General features: G+C 41.8%; 1 protein-coding gene across 2 annotated transcripts in view; it reads left to right on the forward strand.

Moving 5' to 3' along the window:
• The window catches only part of STX8 (syntaxin 8), a 236,317-nt gene that overhangs the window by 150,625 nt on the left and 67,576 nt on the right, over nucleotides 1–18,116 (forward strand). The window contains exon 8 of one of the 2 annotated variants that reach the window (XM_033091722.1): nucleotides 15,573–15,601. The exons of the other annotated variant lie outside the window; for it this stretch is intronic. Within the exon in view, the coding sequence (XP_032947613.1) occupies nucleotides 15,573–15,586 (14 nt within the window). The 3' untranslated portion in view covers nucleotides 15,587–15,601. Of the gene's footprint in view, nucleotides 1–15,572; nucleotides 15,602–18,116 lie in introns of those variants that run through there. 2 annotated transcript variants of the gene reach the window in all.

Below are 18,116 nucleotides of genomic sequence, written 5' to 3' on the forward strand. Positions count from 1 at the left end.
GTGTATGCTATGATCCCATTGAAGGGAGGCAGGGAGGGAAGAAAGGAAGGATAGAGAGAAAGGCGGGACAGTACAAGGATCCAATAACTGCCGTGTAGAAGTGTTTGTCACAGCACGAGGAGCAGATGTCATTGACATCGGTTACTTCAGAGTACTGTGAGGAGCCACGTTTGGAGCTGGGTGACAGGAGATCATCAATGTTTTCTTCATATAGCCTTAGAAATGTTTACGGCAAGCCTGTATTACTGTTGTAATTTAAAAATTAATTACAATGTTAAGAAAAAAGTGCTTCTACTCAATATTTTGGTACTTCCAGTCATTTCTTTCCCTACAGTTAGTATTTTTACTGCAGTATGATAATACCATATTTTTAAACCCTTGTATTTTTTTTAAACATTTTATTATAAACCTACTTTCCTTTTAGTACCGTTGGTGTCTTTCTGTCAAGTGGCTGTACCATGATTTACTTCAGTACTGCTGTTTGGGGCTGTTAGATTATTTCCACAGTTTTCTGTGGTGGGAGTTCTGTCAAAATGAAAATGAGGGTTAGCTAGCTCTGAACAGCCAGGGAAAAAACAAAACAAAACAGATGTATTTCCCGAGTAGGTTTATTTAGACCCAGAGGATGAGCAGGGCGAAGCCTTTTGATATATATTACCAGATTACTCTCCAGTAATGTATCAGAGACCATCCCCCATTGGAGCTCAGTCGTGACAGGTTCTTGCTAAAATGCAGTGCCTCCCTCACTCTTACTCTCCTTGAATAGCTTCTGGTATTCAAGATGGTTCTTTCTGTCAGAAATGGCTCTTCTTTCTTGATTTCTGTGACATCGTATCACCCCGAGATTTATCCTACCCCTCCTGTTGCTGACTCCTTGCCCTGCTTTGTTCTGTTATTTGTTGAATGCCACTGTATGTCAGGCACTGAGGATTAAATGTCAGAGAAGACCTGACACCTGGCCTCACGGGGCACCCGCGTAACAGGAAAGCAGCAAACACAGGGGAAAGGCTCTCCCGGATGTGGACAGGGCACTGTGGAAGCAACTAGAGCTCATTGTCGAAAGCTGAATAGAAGTGTGACCATGGCAGGTGGGAGAACATAGCATTTCAGGCAGTAGGAAACACAGGTTGGAAGGAGGCACTAAGGCAGGTAGCAATACTCCGTTTCTCGGACAATAGGACTGGCTGGCTGGGATCAAGGCGCCTTTGGAGAGGCGTAGGAAATGAAGCTAGCCGGGTAGGCTGGATCAAGTCAGTGCAGGGCCTTGGGTGCTAACTCAGCCTCCCTTTGTCTCTCTCATTATTTTTTCTTCCCTCTTCTATTGAGGATAATACATAGGGCTCCATCCTCTGTTCTTTTCTTCGTGATACTTTTCCTTTAAGTTACTTCATTAACTCTCCTGAATGGCTTCATGGGCAACTAACAGCTCTGCATCTCAGACCTGAACTTCACCTGAATCTCGAGGTCTGTGTCTTCATCTGCTGCCCGTCACTTTCTCTTGACTGTCCCCAGCACCCTCTCCATCTGTACACGTTCTTTGTAGGCTCCTTATCTTTGTCCCAAAAAGTGCTTCCTCTTCCTTGCTTCCTATTTTTTCAGGCTGACATCCCTTCGAGTGCTTTCAGAGGCCAGACAGGACACCTTCATGAATGAAATGAGCCGCTGTGATTGTCTCCAGTGGCAAACTAGAGAATAAGCAGCAGATTTCTGCCAGTGAGAATGCGGCCTAGAATTGCCAGATCATCTGTTTGTTTATTTTTTTAAGAGAAGCCTGAAATCTGGATCTTTAAATGAAATCTCCCAATGTTTTCAGCATTGACAATAAATGAACATTTAAAAAAATTCTGTGTGGGCCAAATAACACATGTCACAACGTACTACCTCGGGACCTCTCTTTCATATCTATCTAGTCAGCCCCTAGGCCTGTCTGGGAATAACTCTGAAATCTCTCTCTTCCCTCTTCATCACTTTCTGTTCCTACCACTTTATTTCTGGGTCTGGTTGCATTTACGTAGCCATTAAAAATCATAATGAAGAAGTCTGTATATTGGTACAGAAAAATGTGCATGGCTGTAACCTTGATCATATTTATGTAAACTGTGTCCCCATCTTACAGATTTGGTGTCTGAATGTAGCAAATATCTACCCAGCTATCAGGATTACAAAAATAAATAAAATGAGTCCCTCTCCTTAAGGTGCTCTTAGTTTTTAAACGTGCCCTTTTCAATTGATTTTAAACTATTTCCCCTCCTAGCCATATCCGCTATATTTTAGAAAAATGACTTTTCTCCGTCATGAATTCAATAGGTATCAAGTAGTGAAGCTATACAGTTTAAAACTCTTAGGAGACCTGCTTCTGAAATCCAAGAGAATGCTGTGGCACTCTGATGCATATTGGAATTGCTCACTATTCGTTTCAGGAGCTAAAGTGTACAGCTCGCAGACCTCTCCTTCCCTTGGCACCCTGAAATGCTGCCCCCGTCCCAGGTCCTGAGGTTGCTCATGAAGTTTGTGTCACAAACACACATGAGAGGTGTTTGTGGTCAGATATCTTTTATAAGTGACCACATCACTTAGGTCTGCTTTGATCTTGAGTTCTTACTGTGGAAAAAAGCCCATTTTTCTGCTAACGGCTTTTATTTAGGGAGCAGGAATAGGAGCAGTAAGTTCAAATGTTGATGCTTCAGCTTAATCCAGGCAAAACGAAGCTTCTGAGAGAAGCACAAAATTGGAAAACCTTTATTTAATGGAAGGTGATTGATAGGGGCTGACAGCCTCAGAGCTATCCCGTGACCACCTCAGAGGCCTCCACGCTTCTGTAATCTGTTACGAGGCAGTGACTTTTGCTATCATCAAGGGGTCAGAAATGATCACAAAGTAGAATCATTTTGTGATTATTGTTTTGCTTGGTGTGGTTTGGAAAGATAAGATGTGATTTCCAAGAGCAGCTTCTGTTGTGAGGGAATAATAATTACACTGTGTGGGCCTCGGCTGATGTTACTGCTGATGCACGTGTTTGTGCGTGTTTTCTGGTAATGCTTGTTCACCAGTGAATTCATCTGCTTTTACTCGGTCCCGTGGGACCAGCAAGTATTGGCTGCATTTAGAAGGGCCATCAGCTGACCTGGAGCAGAGTCTGTTTTGCATGCTCCAACCATACTTGACCTCTGATACTTGCCTATTACTTATGGGGGGAGAGCATCCCATCACCGCACAAGGTATTAGGTTGGTGCAAAAGTAATTGTGGTTTTTGCAATTATTTTTAACCTTTTAAACCACAATTACTTTTGCACCAACCTAATATTTTGCTAACCCAACCTAATCCTTCAGGAGCTCACCATTATTACACTCAAGTGCTTCTCATTCGTATGTTGATTTTATTTTATATTTGTAAATTGAAATGAAATGAAGAATTGGATTCTAGTTGTGACTGAAATTGTGCAAGCGAGGTAAGCCTGGGAGGGAAGTCACTTGGTATCTTTTTACATGTAAAATAAGTACCTTAGGCTGGATGGTCTTTGAGACTCCATCCAATTCTCTCATCCTCTTTGTATACGCCTTGAAGAGAATTAGCCATTTCTCTCCACCCTACACACACGCAGCCATAAATCAGATCTGAGCCAGGGGTCTAGGCCAGGTCTTTGTCAATCTTCTTCTTTAACAAGGGCGGCCAGCACCAAGTGAGATACTTACAGAGGTAAATCATACCTAACCAGAGACTTTTACCTTAAGTGTTAAATATTGCCATGTTGGTTGAAAAAACATTTTAACAGACATATGTAATTTTTCTCATCATAACAAAACAAGAAAGATAGAAAGGGAAATGTTTTAATGGAAGATATGAAGAAGATTTGGTGGGTTTTAGTATGTATTTGGATAGGAAAATAAAAGAATGGGGTTATTGAGAATAACTCTTGAATTCTGTGTTCAAAAGTAGTTGGTAGAGAGATTCCTTATGCTTTTCTCTCAAGTTGGCATTATAGTTCTGGAGCTATTTTTAGTTACATTTTTTAAAAAGTGAACAAGTAGGTATTTTTTATTTTTTGAGAAAATGTCCTAAAATTTAAGTTTCGGTAGAGACTTTCATGTTTCTCCCTCCTTAAAAATTGTGACTATAAAATGGACATGTGGCTGGTTTTAGGCTTATTAAAGTCACAATTATTCACAAGTGGATTATCTCCTTGTGTATTATCACAATGAAAATTTTAATGTCACATTGCCTTCTTGACTTTTTAGTGTTTAAGAGACCCTCCAGCCCCCAACCTGTTTGTGTGCGCTCAGAGAATGAGATTGTTTTTTTACTGTTAGCTGTGATATCCAACATCGCCTACAAGAAATAACAACCACTGATAAATAGAGTCAAATAGAAACAGGCACAGTGAAAGAAGGAGTTGTAACATTTTGAGAAATTATGGTAATTAATACCTGGCTGTGTAGTTTCTAACTACAGATACAAAGCCTCTCTGGCGGCCACTGTTGTTGTTCTGTGCATGAATAAACCCTACGCTACTACCGGTCCCCATGCAGCATGCTTTGTAGCGGCGCCCATGTAAAAAGTGGCTCAATTGCAAAGCGGTGCTGACAGTCCAGAGAATCTGCCCTTGTAACTTCCTGTTGGTCCTCATGACACAGATGCCCACATCGAACTGCACGTTTGAGTGAGGTAGAAGGGGTTGGGTAGTTTATGGGAATTTGTGGTATTCGGAAAAAAAGATCATTCATTCTCCTTTACCAAACCCCTCGGAAATGCAATATTATGAGTCCTGGTATTAACTTTTAAAGAACTCGACTGTAGGTGTTATTGCATTAATGAAAGTTTTTGTCAGCTCTAGGGATCCATTAATTGGCTCTAACAGAACATCACCGGTGGCTCGGTATCTCTTTTTTGGCTCACCACTCCTGTCTGTTTCAGAGCCAGGCAATAACGGCAATTTTCAGTCATCGAACCAGCGTTAAATTCCTTAGAATAATGGGTTTGGGGCTCATTTTACATCACTGTTGTGTTTTCTCTGTCCATGAGTGTGAACGCTGAGATCAATTTCTCCGGATTAGCAGCAGAACGGTCTCTGAATTGGACTGGGTAGCAGTGGTCTGTGACACAGGCCTCCTGCCATGGAAGCCCCTCGGTTCTGTCCTTGTATCTATCTCACGTGTCACCACTCAGAGCTGGCCACATGTCGGGCATGGACCTCAGAAGCCTTGGGAAAATAGGTGTCTTCCACACTTGACTGGTGCTTATAGGAGCCCTTCTCCTTTTTTTGGCCCTTAGAGGAGTGATTCCTTTCAAAATGACACTTGGATTTCTAAAAAGTCTTATTTTTAAAACATGTCTTACAGAAATGGATCTAAGGTTTTCCTCATTGTGTTGGCATTTGTCTGGTATAACCTCTTACCTATAAACTCACAGAGCTATGGAAATAAAACTGAATATGGTCACTTTTAAAAATGAATAAATACGAGGTTGGACAATTAAGTTTGCGAACTCATCCTACATACCTCATTGCTGAATATCACCACGGTCACCTTCGAAGTACTCCCCTTGGGAAGCTATGCACTGACGCCAGCTCCTAGTCCATCCTTCAAAGCAATTTTGGAACTCTCTCTGGAATGGCCATCAGAGCTTTCGTCATATTACCCTTGATGTCCTGAATGTCATCAAAATGTCTTCCTTTCAATATTTCCTTTATCTTCGGGTAAAGAAAGAAGTCATTTGGGGACCAAATCAGGTGAATAGAGAGGGTGTTCCAATACAGTTATTTGTTTACTGGCTAAAAACTCCCTCACAGACAGTGTCATGTGAGCTGGTGCATTGTCGTGATGCAAGAGCCATGAATTGTTGGAGAAAAGTTCAGGTCGTCTAACTTTTTCATGCTGCCTTTTCAGCACTTCCAAACCGTAAACTTGGTTAAGTGTTTGTCTATTTGGTTTGAATGCATAATGAACAATCCCTCTGATATCAAAAAAGTTTAACATCATTGTTGCAACAAGTTCACAAACTTAATTGTCAGACCTTGTGTGGTCATGGTGGTAGCACAAAATGTGAATGTACTTAATGCCGCTGAACTCTACACTCAAAAATGGTTAATGGTTATGTTATGTGTATTTTACCACAATACATTTTTTCTAATTAAAAAATGAATGAATACTCCAGGCTCCCCATTCCTTGAAATTACAGCAAAGTTAGAACAATACAATTTCTAAAATTCCTTGTGCCACACTCTTCCACACAACCATTTTTTATGTGATACGGTAACAGAATCTTAATAATATCTACATATATAGATTTTCCAAACAAAATAGAAATAGGAACAAAAATGGCTTTAAAAACTAGAGAATATCTCAAAAATAAATATAAGTGAATTAAGCATTATTGTTGCTATATCTTATTCTCGCTGTTCCTATTTTATTAGTAAAGCATAGTTAACTGATCACTGATATATTCATACATTCAAAATATTGGGAATTTATTTTTGAAACCTAGAAGGAAAGTTTTGTGCCTGAAATGTGTGATTTGTAGAGAGAGATTTCACTATTCCTATTATCAGTCCTCTGAGATTATACTTTTGATATAATTTCAGAAACATCTACTCTTTTTAGCATATTCGTTATATCCTTAATAATAAGAAATGCCTTCTCGTCCATTTTGCTGCTCTAACTTCCGTTTGTTCATAGATGATGAAGTCTCAAAGAGTTAGAAGATGTGCCTTTTCGTTTTACTCAGGCAACAGGCAAATCTTATTTGCCACTGAATTTGTTTTATACTTTGTTGCTGAGAAAGGTTAAATTTCCAGTCCTTCAAAACAATAGCTATTTTTTATGACTCAAATTTGCATCTCTTTTGTTTTTTTCAACCCTGCTTCTCTTTCTCTTTTTAAAAGTATGTTTTGGACCTGCTTTCCGTGGGTTTTCTCCTCACATAAGTGTTTCTTAAGGTGCATCGTGTATTTTTGGTGTCGTGTGACGGCTCCAATCAATTTAATAGTCATAATGTGATTAAGGTTAAATATTCCTCCATCCATACACACACACACACACACACACACACACACACACACACACACACACACAGATACCTTTATTTCCAATTGCATACGTAAATTCTAAACGTTGGGCAAATTTTTCAGGGGGAAAAAAAGCCCTTTAGTATGTCAATACTAAATAAACATGTTTCTAACTACTTTGCAGCGTGGGTGGAGACTATGATTGAGACCTAATTTTATGTGTAAAGGGAGGAAAAAAAGGAGAACCCACTGGAAGGAGTTTCTTGTTGTCCTATGACTGCTTCTTTTACCCTTACCAAGCTGAACGTAACATAACTTGTTTTTGGCAAATCAGAAGATAAGCTATTTAAAGGCATAGATGGGTTCTTTGGGAAAAGAGAAATAAAAGTACTACAGATATACCATTATACCAATAGTAACCCTCAGAATGAACCCAGTTTTATTATCTAAATTTTTCTGTCCAAGGTGACATACAAACTGTGTTTGTCTACACCACTATTTCAAATAAGTCCAATCAGGTGTCTCTGGCATTGTGGAATGCCTGGAAAGCTGTTCAGATTGTAGGTGACGAAAGGTAATAAGGAGCCCTTTGGGGAATTTCTGGTTAGGGATGTGAGGCTCTCTATGCAACCTTTCCTCTCGGGGCTGATGTGTTTATTTTGAGGGTAGTAACTCCCAGAGACAGGACTCTCTCTTTCCCTCCATGTTATTGTTGAAAGTCAGGCTCACGCTCCTTCGCTCCAGTGAGAGGGTGCTGTCAATAACCCTAAGTGGGGTTCTCTGAGCAAACAGCCCTGTAGCGCTAGCAGCCCCAAAGGGCTCACTTTTGTGGGCTGTGCGCTCTGACATCAGCCGACCACTTGGAGCCTTTACACAGCCATCTTGACATTGCATCTCTGGCTCTGGGGTGCTGGGCTGCCCCTCTTGCCTTTTCTCTCTCTTTTCTAGTCTTCTTTTTTTTTGTTTCTTCATTCTTCTTTCCTGTTTTCTCTTAGTTCCAGTCTTTCTCTCTCCACAGCTCCTCTCTATTCATCATCTCTAAGGTGAGAATATACCTTTTAAAGGCCTCTCTCCTCAGCTTCATTCCCACCTTCTCAGTCAGCATCTATGAAACCTTGCCATCCCCTGGTTTGTTTTGTCTGTCCCAGCCAGTCATTTTCTCCCCTTGATGTGTCACAGAACGTGGATCCATCTGGAAGTGTGTTACAGAACATAGCGGAATATAGGAAGAGTTCAAGAACTGCATTTAAAAAAATGTTATTGAATAATATGTTTATGATATACTCTCCAACTTGCTTTTTTTAAAAAAAAGATTTTATTGGGGAAGGGGGACAGGACTTTATTGGGGAACAGTGTTTACTTCCAGGACTTTTTTCCAAGTCAAGTTGTTGTCCTTTCAATCTTAGTTGTGGAGGGCGCAGCTCAGCTCCAGGTCCAGGTCCAGTTGCCTGTTGCTAGTTGCAGGAGGCGCAGCCCACCATTCCTTGCGGGAGTCGAACCGGTAACCTTGTGGTTGAGAGGATGCTCTTCTACCAACTGAGCTATCTGGGAGCTCAGCGGCAGCTCAGCTCAAGGTGCCGTGTTCAATCTTAGTTCAGGGGCCGCTGCCCACCATCCCTTGCGGGACTCGAGGAATTGAACTGGCAACCTTGTGGTTGAGAGCCCGCACTCCAACCAACTAAACCATCCAGGAGGCAGCTCAGCTCAAGGTGCTATGTTCAATCTTAGTTGCAGGGGGCGGAGCCCACCATCCCTTGCGGGACTCAAGGAATTGAACTGGCAACCTTGCGGTTGAGAGCCCACTGGCCCATATGGGAATCGAACCGGTAGCCTTCGGAGTTAGGAGCATGGAGCTCTAACTGCCTGAGCCACCGGGCCAGTCCCTCCAACTTGCTTTTTAAAAATATCTTTTGTATCTGCTTTCTTGCCATTTCCACTGTGTTGAAGGCAGTGAATTAGCACGTGAGTGATGTAGCATGGCTGCATTTTGCAAAACTGAAGACTGAAGCAGCCTTCTCCTAACTCGGTTTCATCTCCTCACTAAAAGGTATTTTTGTTGTTTGTCATCTTTGCAGTATGCAAACCATTCTTGCATCACTCACACTTTACAGAGGAGGGTCTGTCATGCATTTAGCTACTTACCCAGCTTGGAAATTGGTAGAATATCCTCTTTTATGTAGGACTTCACATTAGAGTATATTTGCCATCTTCTAAAGATGTATGACTTTAAGATAAAACAAAGTCGGATTATACTTTTGCAATCATAACCATGGGTGAGGCACTCTGCCCTTAGCTCTTTCCGGTAATGAGGACTTCTAGAGGTTTTTAAAACAATTTTTTTTTTTTTTTTTTTTTTTTTTATCCTCAGGGAGGCTCTGTTCATCAGGGGTCCATCAGGAAAAAGAGTGACAGTACTGGGTATTCTATGAGGAGACTTAATACACAGAACTTGTTGCAATACTATTGGAATGACCAAGAGAATCAAAGGGAGAAGGAAGTAATCCGCAGATTAGGAACTGGGTGAAGCAGCCACCACCCGGATCCTGGGAGGAGAAGGGTGCAGAAGTGGTATTTCGGAGCCCAGGAATATACTCGCTGCTGCACTCCTAGAATTACTCCTCAGCCAGGGCTGGAACCGCCTGGGAGGGGGCTTTTGGGGTGGTGGTGGGACCATGAGGAGATGCCACCCGGCCAGAGGAGGGCCTGCCTTGCTGGTTCTAGGACTGCTAAAGAAAGGCAACTGTGGCTGCAGCTGGGATCACCCAGGCAATACAGACACTTGCAGAGCTACTGCTAGAAGTAGGTGAGATAAGAGAGAAGAAGAGCTTCATCCCTCTTCTCGCTTTCTGAACTCTTACTGGTACCTTACAGAAGCAGAACATAACAGGACGTTGGCTGGCAAGGGAGCCTAGGAAGAAAACTAGCTTGCAGACTCCAAGCCCCAGCATGACAGAGCAGAGTAGAGAAGGGCAGGTATGCAGCTGGGAGACAGGAGGTAATACCTGGCACGTACGCTCTTCTCATTGGGACCATTGATGTATTCTGTATATATTTCACTGAAAATTATCTGCAGTGTCTTCCCAGCATTTGGTGTTTCTTTCAGAATTAGTAAGTTCTTCAGGGACCCGTTGAACTGGAGAAGGTTTCTGTGTATTCTAAAGGACTGTTCAATTAGAGCCATCTCATAGCCAAGCCAGACAATATGAATTTCAGAACACCCCTAAATATATAGATTGTCATTAACAGAAGAAAGTGTTGTTGTCACATGGAGCTATTGAAAGGAATGATGCCATTTCTACTGCTTGGCAAATGGACCTACCACCTGCGTATTAAATAATTGTAGACACGAACAAATGCACAGTAGTTGGACTTAATGTCTTCCAGTTAGGTCGGCTTACATCCTTTAGTCATTTCCTTTCTATCTTTTTGTGAAAGAAGGTACTATGAGAAGTTGTCTTTAAAAAGTGACGAACAGAAAGGCCCATTGGCCACCCTCTGTTTTAAGGAGTAGAAGGTAAAATTGAAGAAATCTTCCAGAAATTAGAACCAAAAGACAAGAGAGGGGATAAAAATTAGAAAGATCAGTCCAAGATCTAAATAATAGCGATATCACAATGAGAAAACAGGAGTAGGAAATTTTCAAAGGAAATAATGCAAGACGATTTCCTAGATCTAAGGGAAAGGAGTAACCATGCTGAAAGAGTCTGCTAGGTACCCAGCTTGAAGAAAAGACCCATGTCAAGGCACAGCATAATGAAAGTTGAAAACTTCCAGATAAAGAGCAGTTCCTATAAGCTTCCCAAAGGGACGAAGGGGACATAGGGTAGTCAAGGGGGAGATGGCATTCGAAGTGTCTGAAATCAGAATGGTATCCAATATCTCAGCAGTGGAGCATTACAGGAAGCTTCTGGCAGAGGTACTTTCCTGAAATGAAAAAGTCACTCTAGAAAGGAGATCTGTGATGCCAGAAATGAGAGAGAGAAGTAAAGAGAACCTCCTGGATCATAGCAGTGAGAAGACCCAGGATATCTTCTGTGCAACAGAACATGAGAACCGCCATTCCAGAATAGAGCTGGAAGTCAGGAGAGAAACTAGAATGGCTGCCGGAGAGTGTGGGATGTGGCAGGAGGGAATCTAGACGATTGAAAAAGAAAGTCAATTATTAACTCAAGGAAAACAAAAACTAATACAAAAAGAGGAAACATAATTATAATAATGTGTTGCTTAAGAGTGAATATGTACATAGCCATAATAACGTAGACATTAGTTGTTAATATAACCAAAACATCTAATTTACCTGTAGGAAGAGGGAAGAGATGGAGTGTAAGAGAGCTAAATCTAAATCCTGTAATGAAAGAGGAAATGACTATGTCACTTCCACAGCTGATAAAATTTAGAAATGATGGTGCTTTGGAGCATATTATTTTAAAATGTGGAGGTTAATGACAGAGTACTTAGAAGGGGAGGCAGAGATTGCTTTTTTTTATTAAAAACTGTTTTCGAATTACTTGCTTTTTTATTTTTTTTATGTTTTTGGTTTGTTTTGAAAATATTTTTCTTTTTTTAATTAAATTTATTGGGCTGACAATGGTTAACAAAATTATATAGGTTTCAAGTGTGCAATTCTATAATACATCATCTATATACTTGACTTTTTTAAATTTGTGCATGAATCATTTTGATAAAATAATTTTTTTAATGTTGAGGTTTTTAGCTTCCTTGGTTCTGTTTGTCCTGAGGGATATGCTTCTAAATAGCAAAGAAGAATCTATTAATTAAAACTGTGGAGAGTTTATTTCGTAAAAAAAGAATTCAAATAATTTTTAAATAGATTTCTTTGTGTATCCTTCATTGGATATATTTACAGGATGATGAACTGCAGAAATTTTGAACTCTAAGTCGGTTTGTTTAGTAGAGTAATTCTGAATCTACTTTGTGTGTTAGTAGGAGACAGTGAGTAAATATGTTGATGTTTTTTGGAACCAAGGAGATCCAGATAGCGAAAGGGAAAAGTAAGAACAAACTTTATGATGTTAAACTTGAACTAGAAGTATCATTGTGGACTCATGATTTAAAAATAATAAATTTCCTACTTTTATTTATTTGTTTGTTTGTTTTAGTTTCCTACTTTTAAGAGCTTGAGAAGAAATGATACTTCGGTGGCAGTAAGCACAATTAGCACCCAGATTTTGGTTTCTAAATACTGTTCACCACAAATAGGAACCAAGGCTCCTTGCAGAAACAGCTAATTCCGGGTCTGGGGTAGAGAAATGTAAGTCAAGCTTACAACATCTTCTGTCAGAAATCAAGGAAATAGACATACAATGATGAGGGCGTATAAAAAGAACGCAGGAACTGGCTTACAGGGACTCCCACTGGTCAAATTTAGGGCAATTGGAGCCATAAAAAGGAACATGATGGTAATGATGGTCGTAAACACTGAATTTTAAAAATGAGTCAGTGAGTCCCCAGTGATAGTCAAGAAAGGAGGAGGTAAGCACGGGAGAGGGTCTTCTTGCAAGCTAATAAACGTAGACGAATGATAAAATTATAAGTTTACCATTTTGCAGCCACCAGTATAATTATTTAAGAATCATCAAAAAATGCTAAACTATTGGGTAAAAGATTGTGGAATAGGATATTCACATTCTCAAATTATCACCCCACAGATTATTAATTACAAAGGAGGAAAGATATTTAAACAAAGCAATCAAAGTTGGTAATCACCAGCAGTATGACAACCTAGCAACTCGTCAGTCTGGAAAGATGGAATTCGAATACAGATAGGAAGTTATTAGATTATGAGTGGTATAGGTCAGGTACACTTGGATTTTGTTCTCATCGTCTGCAATACTCAAATGTCCAGGACCACTGAAAAGAAATACCACCTGGCACATAGGTAAATCCCTTAAGTTTAGTAGCTTGGAGCCACATACTGCCCAGTTGTCAGTATTCATTTTGCAAAAGCTCACACACACACACACACACACACACACACACACACACACCCATACCATACAGTGGAATATTATCTGACTAGAAAATATAATAAAGTACTGATACATGCTACAATATGGATGAACTTTGAAAAATGTTAACTAAAAGAAGCCAGCCCCAAAAGGCCACATATGAATAATTCTATTTATACAAAATGTCTAGAATAGGTAAATCTGTAGAGTAGAGAGAGACAGCAGATTACTGATAGCCAGGGGCCGGGTGGGAGTCGGGGGGGTTAGAAAGAACGGGGAGAGATTGCTCACTGAATATGAGGCTTCCTTTTGGGGTGATGGAAAGTCCTGGATAAAAATAGTAGTGATGGTTGTACAACACTGTGAATGTAATTAATGCCAATTAATTTATATATTAAAATGGTAAATTTTATGTTATACGTTTTTTCCTACAATTAAAAAAAGCCATTAAAAGCAAGGACTAATTCTTATAAAAAGTAATTCCTCTAGGATCCTATGATTCCACGCAGTACAAGCAATTTGGGAGGGCTGGTGTTAAAACCAGTTTTATAGGTTATTAAAATAAAGACAATAGGTTATTAAAGTAGAGTAGGATACGTCAGGGGCTCAGCCAACTTTTGAAGCTGCTGAGGAGGAGAGGCACTGCTTTCCGAATCACTCCTTGTCACTGGCCTAAAACTGGCAAGGGTAGAACACTGGCTCTGACCCAGTGTGGCTCTTCCTATGGTGTCGCTATGCCAGCCAGCAAGTTAGAAGTTCTAGGGAGCCTGTTCATATCCGGGCCTCCTAGTTTCTGGGTTTGTTTTCTTTTTCCTAAAATACTTGCTTTGGATCCATGTGAAATCAACCCTTAGACGTACATAGGCTAGAAGGCCCCCCACTGAGTGTTTGATAAACTTCTTGATAACGTGTTTGGTTAAGAACAGTGACCAGATGTGGCCAGTGTTAGTGGTTTGTGGCCCTCGCTCGCTAAACTTTTTCTTTCCGTGGTGCTTCTCAAAAGCTCTTAATTTTCCCTGACACACCAGAGTGTTGAAGATTGAGGTTAAGTGGGATGGACAGGCAAACTGCTGAAAGATATGTGCTCCTGTAGTAACATGTGGTTGCGTCAAGGAGAGAGATGGGGAGAGCCGGGTAGAAGGAGAAGTGAAAGAAATTTCAGAGATGAGGTAGGATGAGAAGGGGAGAAGAGTAGTACTGACAGGCAAAGAAAGATCCTCTGTTGAGAACGCCTCCTGTGTTCCCCTATGAAATCAGCTTCCTATACCATGATTCCTTTTCTTGGTCTCAGTAGTGAAAGAACCTGCAGTGACTTGTTTCTAGATTTCCTGAATGAATTATAAAATACGAAAAATATGGGTGTTTGGATTAGGCACTTCTGATGTCCAGTTCTGTAGCAGGAAACAAGGAAAGGCCCATACCTCAAAATATTTCTACTCCCCACTTCTTTGAAGTTTTTCAGTTGTGCCGTTGAGAGAGTCATTTAGGCCAGGGTCACAAATTCAAATGCCCGTGAGGTAAAGAAAATGAGACCCGCAGACCTGGTACATGGCAGTTGGGAACAGCGAGTGCGCCTATGAACTGAAGCGTGTGTGTCCCTCTGGACTGGGGGCTTGCTTTTTGGTCCCACTGTGGGCCCTGGGCTGACAGATCAGCTGCTGCCTCCTTTAAGAAAAAAAAAAGGGAAGGAGGGAGGGAGGGAGGAAGGAAGGAAGGAAGGAAGGAACGAACAGAAAGGGAAAAACATGATTGTTTGTGAAACTTGCCAATTTTTGAACCATCTGCCCAGGCCAAAACATCACTGCAAACCGGACCTGGCTCCCGGCTGCCAAGTCATGACCAGTGATTTAAGTCAACAAATTACTAATACAGAGGCAGAGGCTGGATATGATGTGTGTGAGGTCAGGGGAGGTCAAAGAGTTTGTTATTCACTTTTTAGAGTAACTTAATTTGATTTTTTAAAAAATATCACCAGGAAATCATTCATATTAGGGAAATGGGAACTTGGATGGGGAAATAATTTTATACCATGGAGGCGAGGCGGCGGGGGGAGATGCGGTCTGGCCTGGATGATGTGTCACTGTGGGCCAGGGACAGCCCTGCCATGGGACAGGGCCATCTTGGCAGGCTAAGGACAGCAGTGTGAGATCTTAGGGTGCCTTCGCACTGGGCAGAGGACCAGGTGATTGGAGGGGGGCACAGAAAGAAAGAAAGAAGTTTGTGTCAAAGGCAGAGTGTCTGACTTCCATATTTTGCTTGGGGCCTCCGTCATCATCCAGTCCCTACTTGTCCCATTCCCCCATCCCCATATCGAGCGGGAAGTACCCCCTTTGCTTACAGGCGAACCTATGAGCAAATGCAAGGCGGAACCCTAGACCTGTGCAGCAAAAATCCTGGGACGTGCACAAGGTAGATTAACTTTGCTTCACATGTTATTTTTATATTTTGTAACTCATTTCATTGTACCATAGTCAGTTCCTGTGCTTGGACCTGCTGGTTGCATTACCTGCTCTTTAAAAAAAAAATAATAATAAAAAATGGAAATTTTAAAAAGTTAAGGAACCCCGGATGAAAATTAACTTGATTTCTTTTTTTTAATTAGGCAGGAGTAATTAACCTCATGTTTTTCAAAGAAGAATCCAAACCAAAAGGAAACAGGAGCAGAAGCATGTTGTGCCAGTGCAGGAGTGAGCATAGCTAGACGTTAGTAGCAGATGGATTGCTGGATTGCTGGTTGAGTCGTAGCTGGAGCCGTCTGTGAGAAATCTGCAAGCAGACGTCCACGCCTGCCAATGTGCGCGCTGATCTGTTCCCAGCCAGGATCTGACTTCACCTTCGCCACCCCTGGTCTGACATCCATCACCACCCTGACTGCCTCCCCTGATCTGGTGGCAGAATTTATAGTTCTGAAAAAGTGGAGAGGACATAGAAGGGGGGGCGGGGGCGGGATGCATGGGAACCAGTTGTGAAATGATAAATCAAAGCCTCTTTAAGGTCTAGGATTCGTTGTGCATCTTTCACATTTGGGTTTTTGATATGAGAGGCTTTGAAAAACAGGAATATAGCTTAAAGAGGGTGGGTTTGGTTTTGGTTTTTTTTTTAAGAGACAAAACCATTTCAATGCTCAGTTTGGCTGTTGAAGTAGACATAGCTTTATCCTGGCTTCATTGTGGCCGTTTGCACCTAGCAGTAGAGAGGACAGCTGTAATTAACCCCTTTCATCTGATTGTACTGTCTCTGGGTAAACTGAGCCCCATCCATCATGCCAAAGCCTCAGTAAAATCTTGGAGTGGTTGGGTATCCGGGACAACAGTTTGGTTTCTAAGGCTACATATGGATGGAAGAATTAAGTCTCCACTGTTTCTTGAAACAGAGGAGAAATGTTTCTGGTTTGGCGGCACAGATCGTCATTAGCCCTCTACTCTTGTTCCTCAGAAATCTTCTCCATCCCTTGATGCCAGTCAACCTCCCCACTTAGTGTCCCCCCATGTACACCCCTCGTCTGCACATCTGTCTCTTGACCGCCCTGTCATTTCCTGACACTCAACATGTCTCAGACCAAATTCATCACGTGCAGCTCCCACCCCACTGCCTTAAACATGCATAGCTATACGCACTTGAAACCAAAGCAAACAGCCAGCCTCTCTCAGTATATGTGTTTGACATCATCATTCTTCAGCAGCTCAAGCTGGACAATTTTTGTGTGTTTTTCATATTTGGGTCCTTTTTCTTCCTCTTCCTCCAGTGCCCTTCTGCTCTCCAGGCCGTAGTATTTCTTACACTCGGTCTCCTCCTCCTGCATTCTCCCTGTCACCCTTCTCATGCAGGCTGGGTTGCTGTTACTGTACCTCCCTGAGTGGGCTCCCCAGTGGCCCCGTCTCCCGTCTCACTTTCCTCCTGTGCATCCTTGCTATGGCCCCCCACCTGACCGCTCTGAAACACCTCTCTCATTTTGCCAGGCCATTGGTAGCAAACCTCCCAGCGCTCCAGCTTGCCCCCAGAACCCAGCTCAGAGTCCTTGGCTCTGGATCTGAGGCCCTCTGCAGTCTCTCTCCCCTATGTGTCATCTTCCACCTTCTTCCTATATCCCTATGGAAACCTTCCACTCCAACCAAACCACTTATCTCCACTTCTCCAAACCTAGCTTGTCCATATTTGCTTCGGAGCATTAGCCTCCCTCAGTTGCTGTTCTACTTCCAGGCTTCCTCCAACTCCACTTAAGAGTTGGCTTTTATTGTGGCTAATGCTGTCTGCCAAGCATGTATTATTACTCTTCCAATTTATGAACAACACATGAATATAAATCTCTTTGAGAAAGGAGCCATGCCTTCTCTGTGGTCATCACGGAGCAGCAGAGTCAGGCTGGTGCAGAAACGAGTGAGCTGGGAGGAGAGGCAGCGAGTCAGGGCTCCTTCTCTCAGCAGGGGTCAGCCCCCCCGTGATTGCTGCAAGGTAGCCACGTGCGCGCCCTCGACTTTCCAAGGAAATCCAGCATCTCAATTTCCATATGAAGTTGCTTCATAATCACACGTTTTCCACATCATACTTCAAAGGTGGTACCTACCAGAGGAACGTAGCCCCTTAAAAGGACGGTTTAAAGACGACTTCATATGCAACATGGATATGAAATAGTAATTCATCCAGTGTACAAATATAACATGGAGTAACAATTCTGCTTTTCAGGCAGGTTTGGGATTTGTAAAAGATTTTCTGGAAAATCATGAATTGAGTGTTCATCCTAGGAATTTGGGATTTAAACAAGAGGAGAACAATATGGCAGTGTTTGTCACTCTTTCCTGTTACAGATGAAATCAGTAATATAACATCTCCGTAAACGAATGTACCCAGATGCCTTTAATATCTCCTTGTTATTTTCATTTTACGAAAATGTTCAATGGAACAAATTTTTAAATGGAATTTTACCAGATCGACCTTAAAGGGCACTTTTGTTTAGTGGGGCTATTAAATGTGGGGAGAGTCTGTATGTTGGGGAAAATCACAGCCCTTTCCAGGTTAGATGAATGAGAGAAGGTCACGGGAGGGAATGAAACAGCTGCCCTCTTTGATAGGCTGAGAAAACAGGAGTACTGGCCTCAGCAGGTGTTCGGAGAATTTCCCCACAGGTGCAGATTCCAAATGAACTATT

This window comes from Rhinolophus ferrumequinum, chromosome 21 (assembly GCF_004115265.2).
Source record: "Rhinolophus ferrumequinum isolate MPI-CBG mRhiFer1 chromosome 21, mRhiFer1_v1.p, whole genome shotgun sequence".
Taxonomy (NCBI): Eukaryota; Metazoa; Chordata; class Mammalia; order Chiroptera; family Rhinolophidae; genus Rhinolophus; species Rhinolophus ferrumequinum.